The sequence below is a fragment of the Camellia sinensis genome, chromosome 6, assembly GCF_055761805.1.
Source record: "Camellia sinensis isolate YWXY chromosome 6, ASM5576180v1, whole genome shotgun sequence".
NCBI lineage: Eukaryota > Viridiplantae > Streptophyta > Magnoliopsida > Ericales > Theaceae > Camellia > Camellia sinensis.
In genome coordinates this window covers 94439397-94449179 of record NC_138966.1, presented here as the reverse complement: position 1 = coordinate 94449179, position 9783 = coordinate 94439397, and the positions used below count along the sequence as shown (strand labels likewise).

At 39.5% G+C, this 9783-nt stretch overlaps 1 protein-coding gene across 1 annotated transcript; it reads right to left on the bottom strand.

Annotated features, from left to right (window-relative positions):
- Positions 1-5923: 5923 nt before the first annotated feature.
- LOC114320661 (transcription factor bHLH96) lies at positions 5924-8187 on the bottom strand. Its single transcript, XM_028267722.2, has 3 exons — positions 7677-8187; positions 6666-7064; positions 5924-6218 (listed from the first exon to the last, which is right to left on the bottom strand). The coding sequence occupies exons 1-3, from the start codon at positions 8118-8120 to the stop codon at positions 6120-6122; spliced, it is 942 nt and encodes a 313-aa protein (XP_028123523.2). The 5' UTR covers positions 8121-8187; the 3' UTR covers positions 5924-6119.
- Between the last annotated feature and the right edge of the window lie 1596 nt (positions 8188-9783).

Here is a 9783-nt window from a genome sequence, read left to right as displayed (position 1 = left end):
GTAGTGCGACAACTTCCTTGATGCCATCATTAAGGCTAAGGCCAGCTTTTCTAGTGGCAAATACCTTGTTTCAGTGCCCAGCAATGTCTTGCTGACATAATATATGGGCGGCAGATGTTGGATTTCTTTCGTACGAACCAACACTGCACTAATTGCGTGCTGTAAGACTGTCAGGTACAGGAAGAGTTCTTCTCCAGGTATTGGGGTGACCAGTAGTGGTGGAGAAGACATGTATTGTTTCAAGCTTTCCACGGCGCAGTCGCATTCTTCGTCCCACTCGAACTTGGCTTTTAACGCTTGAAAAAATGGTCGTAGTCAGTCTGACGACCAGCTAATGAATCGGTTGAGTGCAGTTGTCATGCCGGTGAGATGCTGCACTTCCTTTACTGAGTTAGACCTCTTCAGATCCTGAATAGCTTTGACCTGGGAAGGGTCTGCCTCTATACCCCGGTTGGTCATCAAGAAGCCCAGGAATTTACCAGATCCTATTCCGAACGCACACTTTGATGCATTAAGGCGCAACTTGTGCCTCTTCAAAATCTGGAACATCTCACCTAGGTCCCTTAGATGGTCATTCTTATCTTTGCTCTTGATCACCATGTCGTCAATGTAAGCTTCCATTGCTTTGCCTAACAATGGTTCAAACATCTTGGTGACCATCCGTTGGAATGTTGCCCCTGCATTTTTTAGGCCAAAGGGCATGACCTTATAACAATATAGTCCTTTTGGAGTTGTAAAGGACGTGACCTCCTGGTCTGGTTCGTACATGGCGATCTGATAGTAGCCTCTGTATGCATCCAGAAAGCTAAGCCGGTTGTGCCCCGCTGTTGGGTCTACCAATTGATTTATCCGTGATAGAGGGAAGCTGTCTTTTGGGCATGCTTTGTTGACTGTCTTATAGTCGACGCAGACACGCCATTTTCCATTCTTCTTTGGTACCACGACTGTGTTGGAAATCCATCTGGGGTAGTGCACCTCTTTGATAGCTCCTACCTCTAGCAGATTTCCCACCTCTTCCGCTACTATCTCGGCGTGGTGGAGTGTCGATCTGCGAGTGCACTGAATGATTGGTCTGGCAGATGGGTGGACATTGAGTTGGTGACAGATGAAGTTTGGATCAATGCCTGGCATGCCGTAAGGTGTCCAGGCGAACACTTCGATGTTAGAGGTTAAGAATTCCAAGACCTTTAATCTTCCAGTGCTGGACAATGACGAACCGAGCAAAAAGAACTTATCCGGGTTCTTTTCATCTATTCTTACCTCTACCAAATCTTCCACCGTTTTTTGATCAGATGTTCTGCCGACATCTGCGAACAGTTCATTACTCTCAGGTTCTTCCACCGAATGTACATAACCCTTGGCAGCGCGGCTGCCGTTAGCCGTGACAAAGCATTACTTGGACATAATCTGGTCTCTAAAGACCTCTTCAATTACTCTGGTTCCGTTGGGAAACCGCATTACTTGATGGTAGGATGATGTTACTGATTTCATGGCATGGAGCCATGTTCTTCTCAAGATTATGTTGTAAGTGGAAGGGAATTTCAATACCCAAAATTTCACTTGTTTTGTCACGCTTCCTGCTCTGACTGGCAGTATAATTTTGCCGACTGGCCATTCTGGCATTGAATTGAATCTGATCAGGGGGGATACAGCTGGTGCCAGGTCTTTGTCCTCTAATTTCAGTTGTTTGAAGGTATCGTAGTATATTATCCCACACGAGCTACCTTGGTCTATCAGAATTCGCTTGACGTCATAATCCTTGACGCGGAGGGTGACGACCAATGCATCGTTGTGAGGGCAATATATTCTTTCCAAGTCCTTGTCTGAAAAGACATGACATTCGTGGCCTCCGTTCTCCCCTTTTTAATGGTAGGTTGGGCACTTAGTACCTCCCTTAAGTGCTCAGCCTTCTTGATCGACCCTCTGAGCTCGCATACACGCTCAGGTTCGAATACTCCATGTATCACATTGATCACACCTTGAGGTGGGGCGTCAATTGGCATTCCATTGGGGTTATTGTGGTCCTGGGGGGCTAGTTGCGTCCCTCCTTCAATGTATTTATCCAGGTGACCGGCTGCCACCAACTCCTCCAGATGCTGTCTCAATGGCCTGTAATTTTCAGTGCGGTGCCCCTTTTCTTTTTGGAAGGTGCATCGCGACCTTTCGTCGTAGTCTCTCTGTGCTTCTCCTAGCTTAGCTGGCTATCTGACGAAAGGTTCATCGCGTATTTCGCTCAGAATCTGGTAGATCGGTTTCTTGAATACCGTGGTTATGGTTGTGCGCATTTTCAACCATCTTTTATCCTGGTCCTCTCCGTTGTCTCGCCTGCCTCGTCCGTTTTTGTTCGGACGTTCTACCGCGTTGATCTTTGTTGTGGTCTTTTTATCTGGTACTGCGGTCGTGCCAGATTTTGTTTTGGCACGGGCGCCATCCTCTTCCACCCTGATGTGCTGATGCACTTTTTCCATCAAGGCCTCCATGGTGAGGGGCGGTGTCATGGTGATTGAGTCCCTTAGTTTGTTTCCGACTAGAAGGCCTCTTTTGTACTGTGCAATGGCGAGATTGTTGGGGCAGTCCCCAATCTGGTTGAATGTCTCCCAGTAGCGACTATTGTAGGATCTTAGTGTCTCCTTTTCACCCATGTCGATGGAGAGTAACTGGTCAATCTCCACTAGGGTTTTGGTGTTCGTTCTGAACCTCGTGACGAACGTCTCCGCCAATTGTGCCCAGGAGGCTATGCTGCCTTCTAGAAGTTTTTCGAACCAAGTTAAGCCTAGGTCACCAAGGCTTGATGGGAAGAAGATGCACATCAAAGCTTCGTTTTGCCGATATACCGCCATAACCTGGCGGAAGTGGCTTAGGTGTATGTAGGGGTTTGTCTTCCCCTCGTACGTGGTGAATTTGGGTTGAAGGAAACCTGAAGGAAGGGGCACGTTTTCAATTGCCGGAACGAACGGCAATGTCTGCAGCCTTGCTAATGCTTTGTCCGTTGGTTCGTAGGCAGGGCGTGGCGACGGCATTCCGACCTCGACGCTTCCATGCGTCCGAGGAGCCAACCACTGAAGGGCAGATACCCTACGAGGGTTGCGCGCCCTAGTATCCTCCTTCCTTCGTGCCTTTTCTTCCAACATGTTCCACAAATCGGACGACCTTGGCAACTCCGTCTGCCTGGATGATGTCTGGTGCGAGCGTGAGGGTCGATAGGTACTTCCCTCAGTAAAAGACCTCAATGATCTCGTTCTCTCAGACCTGGAGTAACGAGTTCTGGAGGTTCTGGATTGAGTATCGCCTGTCCTGAGGCTTCTACTCTCTGCTTGTGATGGTGTGGAATGCCTTCCACGGTCTTCTGAGCGGCGAGGAGGCGTCTTGCTTTTGCGTCCCTCTCCTGTCGCCACTCATTTTCCCTTCATCTGGCGCTTCATAAACTTCATGTCAGTCGCCATTCTTCTTATTACTTTGTCTTGCTCCCTTATGCGATCTTCGAGAACCTGTGGATTTATCTTCTGCCTCTGTCTATCAAGACTTTGAGAGCGATGTGGACTTGAGCCCTGTCTTTCTCTTTCTTCTCTCCGCGGATTCCTTCGCTGGGGATCTAATTCTGCCATGGGTGGGATAGAAGGTAAACCTTCACGCCTCCCACCCCCTTCCGGTGTTTGCCCATCAATAGCAGATTGTGGCAAGGCTTCATTGTGCGCTATTGTTTTCAACTAGAGAGGAAAACTTGATCAAGAGGTTTTGCTCTTCGTGATATTCCCACAGACGACGCCAATTGTACGAGCATGAAATAATTCTTCTCGTATGATCCTGTTGATCAAGTTTGCGTTCCTCCAAACAATGTTGCTTTGCCACCTGAAAACACAAACGTGAGCTAACCGGCGGGTGTGTGCCGAAAACCTCTTCGATGCCTAAGTCAGCAAAATAGACGAGTAGACAAAAGCTCTATGTATTCAGGAATCAAAGTTGTGTTACCTCTCCATAAGTGATGTTGGTGAGCTTTTATAGGTTCCGTGTGGCACAATCCCAGTAGGACTCTTACTCCTCTATGTAGAGTCCTCTTAGGATTCATACTCTTGAAAGATAATGCCTATCCTTCAACACCCCCCTCACTGTTTAAACCAAGTGAGATGGTTTTACTATGGTCAGACTCCAATGTGGCCGAGATACGCATGGCTATGCTTAGCCGTAGAACAGACCGAACTATCCTTAGTTTGGTTCGTCCTTTTACTACTCTTACCTCAGTTCCTCCTGTACAAACCATGGTAGGTCTAAACCGAGCCAACTTTTAGCAAGGTTTAAACCGAGCTAACCATACTGCACCATAACCAGTATAAGTTTTAGTATGGTGACCGAGTTAACCTCCTTGGGACCGGAGTAACTTTACACCTCTCTTGGGCCGGAGTAACTTCATGGCCTTTTTACTCAGCCCTTCGCACTGTGGCCCATAACGGCCCATTACCTAACTCAATCCAATTTTCATATAAATTACCCTCTCAAAAATAATATTAGAATTTAGAAGGCATTTGACTTGGAAGCCTGCTGCTTTAGATCAGATGAATATGGTTTAGCCACTGATAATTGGGGTTTAGAAAAAAGCTCGGCACGTTGGTATCATTTTAATTTTCTTGAGTTTTATTTTTCATATTTTCATAAATTAAAAAAAAAAATTAAGAAGTTCGAAACACCCATCATTTCAAAAATTTACAATAATTTATTTATTTTTTTATGTTTCATAAGTAGTAGTTTATTTTCAGGATTTTTTTTTATATAGTAAATTTCTTGAAACAAGTTGTATTTAGATTTTAAACACAGAAAGTGCGCTTGTAAATTAAACTTGTATTTAGCAGATTTGAGTATTTTACAAATGTTTTAAAAAGAGTAGCTGTCATGCAACGCGTTGTAACACTATCAAAATCAACGACATTGTAGATTTTCAATTGAAATGGAATTTTGTCTTGTGGAGTACAATACAACAGTACAAACACAAAATGTTAGCTGCAACTATATGACAAATACTGAGCAAATTCATTTCTTAGCCAAACTTGTCATATTGTTGCCAAATAAATGTCCTATTGCTCTTTCAACATCATGTGCCTAGTCATGACATGATTTTGAACCACAAATATATATTATTCCAATTGGTCATTTTAATACCTAGAAGGAAAATTCCTTATGCCACTTATTCGAATTGGATACGTATGTCGGATAAAGAATTTGTCCTTCATAAAACAGCTATGGAATAGTAAAAAAAAAAATACCAAAAATTTGATAAAGTAATTCTTTAATTTTATTTTTTTTTCATAGATAAAGAGTTGGTTGAAGAATTCGAATTGGGGTTCAATTTGGTCCATCCGAATTGGGGTAGAGAGAGCGAGCATTCATTCGTACAAGTGTATGTAAGTGTATTGCACACCAATTGGGGTTCAATTTTGTCTATCCAATCGTGTGACCATGTGAAAAAAGCAATTGTCATTAATGTACACATTAATTATATTATTGGTTTTAAACCAAAATGAAGAAGAAAAAAACATCAATTTCCATTTGTACATCTATAAAAGCAATTGATTTAGGCCAAGTTTGGAAAGACTAAATAAGTGTACTTTTTGACTTTTTATGAAATATAGGTTGGATTTGGGTTGGGTTTGAAGTGATGTGTTAGAGAGGTGAGGTGACTTAAATAAGATGATGTGACTTAAATAGGATAGTGACTTTTTGAATTTTTTGGAGGATGCCAAACTTGGCCTAGGGTTGCAAAAAAAGCAAACCTAGTTAAAAGAGTTTTTTTTTTTTTTTGGTTGTTTTCCGAAAAAGATTAGGAGCACGAAAGGGGGGGGGGGGAGATTAAAGAATACAAAACATTTTTCATTAATTTCAAAAAAATTTCAATAAATTTAGAACTTGTAATAATATATATGGTCTAAAACACTTTTTACACAAATCACAACATTAAATAATATTTAGACACACTTACTAGCGTTTTCATAGTTGATTACAGCATCAGCATCAACTTCAAAGTTTCAATAATGTACAAAAAATTTCCAGTAAATGAGAGAGAAAGAGAAGGTCAAAAAACATTGAGTTATTCTAACAGACCGAAACCCATAAGTATAGAACTTAGGGTTTCAGCTCAAAGCAGCAGCTTCTTCTTCAATTCTGCCTAGCAACTGATTAACAGCCTCGGCAATTTCATCCACTGTAGTCAGCTGGCATCCATCCTCAACCTGCATACATATACAAAAACAGCATATGTTATGAGCACAAAGACTACGTAGAAAAGAGATAATGAAAAAGTTTGGGCAAATTACAATCGTAGTCGTAATATCTCCTGTTAATTTAGTTTCTCTAATTCCAATTGATCAATTTTACCATAATTTTTTCACATTGAATCAATTTTTTCTCCCTTTGATAAACAGCCTTTTACAAATTAGACTGAAATTAAAACACAAATTAATCAATTCATTTTTTTCAATAATTTGTAATTGTATATTTATTTTTTAATTTATGATTTCACTGTTACTTTCTGTCAAATTTCTGAAATGATATTATCAAATAAATTAAATTGACACAATGTCAAAAATTAAATGATGAATTTAGTATAACTAAAAAATTATAGGACTAAATTAACAACACAAGACACGAAACTTTCACAAGTAACTGTATTAACGAACCTTAACGCTGAGTGAATAGAGAACCATTTGATCAACTGTTGTGACATTAAGGTGGAGAACAGTGAGCCAGAGACACTGAAGCCCAGTCACCATCTTCAAGAGCTGTCTAGGTCTCCTCTTTGATAGTATCTTCAGATTGGCATGGCTCTCCACCATGGTCACCTCTATGTCAGCAAATGCCTCCGATCCCAACTGGTTCTCAACCTCCGGTGAATTATTAGAGTTAGTTGAAAGTGTTGAGTACTGTGGGAAGGTGAAGAAATTGGCAAAAAGTGGAGAGCAGCCATTTTTGGATTCTTGTGTAGAAGTAGTCCTCATCTGAACGTCCAATGTTTGAAGAAGCTGCTCAAGCTCCTTCACAAAATTAATTGCCCCTCCAATAATTGATGCTTGGTCACCCTGGGGGGAAAAAAAAATCACACTAAATTAATTTGTCGAGAGAGAGAGATAAAAAAAAGGGCAATTTGAATTAATAATAAGACTTGTCGTTAATATCTCTGATAACGTGAATTAAGTAATAAGAATAACCTCTTCAAAAATGATGATATTACTACATAAATCTTGACTTTAAAAAACTTCACTTTAACGTAAACTCGTACACTAGGTTGATTTTTTGAGGACACCGGATCTTTTATCCCCAAATTCTTTATGTCCCTATCTCAATAAATTTCTAATTATTAGATTATGTCGGAATCTAGAATTTCTTTTGTCTTGAAAATTTTATATAATTTAATTATTAAAAGTGCATTAGCTTAGACAGATAGAAAAATTTAAGAAAAGAAAATTCAGAGATAAAGCATAAAACATGATTATTGTACTAAAGATTCTTGTGCAATGACATGACAATGGACTAATAATTGTGACTTTAACTTTCTAACCAGAATGAAACTATTTAATTATATGAAATGAAAACTACATGGACAAAGTAAATTAAAAGATCTTCATAGACTATAGATAAAAAACCTAACTATTAATCAGTAAAAATTAGAGAAGAAGTGTCAAAATTCTAACCCTTTGAACATAAGAAGCCGGCATCAATGACCGAATAACAGCTAGATACTCATTCATCTGTTTCCTCCGATTTCTCTCAACTGCAATGTGAGTCATCCTCTGGTTCTCCATTTCTTCCTTGTTCTTCCCACTTTTGCTTCGCCGGCGCTTTCGCCGCCCCAACATTGTGGCCGCCGGTGCTTCCATGGGAGTGGGTGGGGACCCTTCTTGGCCAAGTAAACGGTCACCGGAGCAAGCCTCCGGCGAAGAATTGGGTTCCCAATGTTCCTTCACATTTTGATTTTGCATGACTGAAGAAGATAAGGAGTCCCCATTTGCATTCATGCCATGCTCTATAAGAGCTTTATTATCTTCTTCATGATAGCCCCAACCAGCCAAGTTGTAGAACTCCTTGCAACCATAGCCAAATGGGTCTTGTTTGTACACCACAGTTTCTAGTGCCATGTTTTGCTATCTAACAACTCTCTCTCTCTCTCACTCATACACCTTATCTTTGTATATTCTCTAACTTACTTTCACTTCCTCATATGTCTTCGTTTGACATGTGAGTTGATTTTTTAATTATTTTAATTTGGAGTTAAAAAGTCTTATTTAGGATGAGTTTTTTGATTTTTTTGACTTTTGTGAGAGAGAAAATAAAATGATTATAATTTGAATGTGATATTTTGTCTTAGGTCTTGTTTGAGAACAGACTATTTTAGTAATTTTTTGACTTTTTATGTAAAGTTATGCAAAAAAATAGAAAGAGTGATGTGATAACTTATAGTGACTTTTTAACTTTTTGATTTTTTGACTAAAATAATTACTCTCCAAAAGAGATCTTATTAGCTTTTTAGCATATTTTGTCTTTTTTGTGACTAAAATAGCCCTAAAATAACAAGCCAAACATAGCATATGTAGACAAACATGTGTGTGTGTGTGTGTGTGTGTGTGTGTGTGTGTGTGTGTGTGGAGGAATAGGGTACAAGATAGACTACAAATGTGTATTGAGAGGCCAAGAAAGAGGAAGAAGATTAGGAGGTTGGAAGTATTTCCTCCAAAAAAAAAAAAAAAAAAAAGGAACAAACATAAAAAAGAAGATTGAAGCATATGCCCAACAACTAAATTACCAAAAGACCAAACAAAGTAGCCCTTCTTATTATCCTCCCATGGTTGATTATAGTAGCACCTTAATCAAACTATGCTACAAAATGTTACATGTGACTTCATTATATAGATCATTTATTAGACTAAGGTCATCATTTGATCTGAAGCTTTACGATCTAGCCTAGGCCCACTCAACGAGCTTGTACTTGACTCGAGTCACGTGCACATGAGATTTGAGTTGGGCCTAGATCTATGATTTAAACCCTACCATTAACCCATCAAAAAATATTAAAAAGTTAGAAATAACACAATGAAATAATTAGAAAAAAAAAACCCTTCAATATCTATTCATTGGGCTAAGCCCACAAAGCCAGGTTATGAGGCTGATTGGCCTGTTGGCCGGTCCATTAGGCCGACCCACGAGCCCATTTGGACCAAGTCCATATATAGCCTTAATGTTTTGGCCCACAAGCCAACCTAGCTCACGTAAAAAAATACTATTAGGCTTAACTCTTTGATAAACTTGCTTCATTTTAGCGCCTCGATCCGGCTCGATGCTAATTAACCTTAAATAGAAAGAGATTTCCACTATTGTGGATGAAAGATTATATAATCTCAGATCTTTGGGTTCTATTATTCTAAAACTTTCAAAGTCACTTGATTGTGGTAAGAATTTTAAAACATAATTCAACCATTAGAAATATTAACCAATTAAGTTAGTTCAGATAAAGATAACAAAAAGTTAGCTCAATTGACAACTTATATGGAGTTGAGTTTCTAAATATATAGGGCAAATTACAAAAAAAAAAAATCTCAAGATTTAGCGTGTTTTTCACATTAAACCCCAACATTTTAATTTTGACAATTTAAACCCTGAATTTTTAGTCGTGCCCCAATATTGACCCTTCGTCTATTTCCATTTGTTTCTGTTAACTTTTTACACTTATTTAATACACGTGTCACTTTTTGATTCGTCCATAATTACTATAATTATTTTATTTCTATTTTTTTTTCTATTAGC

Bases quoted from the DNA above. Each gene is read 5' to 3' on its own strand.
- LOC114320661 (XM_028267722.2), bottom strand. From the start codon at position 8,120: ATGGCACTAGAAACTGTGGTGTACAAACAAGACCCATTTGGCTATGGT. The intron at 7,065-7,676 runs GTTAGAATTTTG...TTTTCCCCCCAG, and splicing joins CGGCTTCTTATGTTCAAAGG to GGTGACCAAGCATCAATTAT. The intron at 6,219-6,665 runs GTTCGTTAATAC...ATATGTATGCAG, and splicing joins TCTATTCACTCAGCGTTAAG to GTTGAGGATGGATGCCAGCT.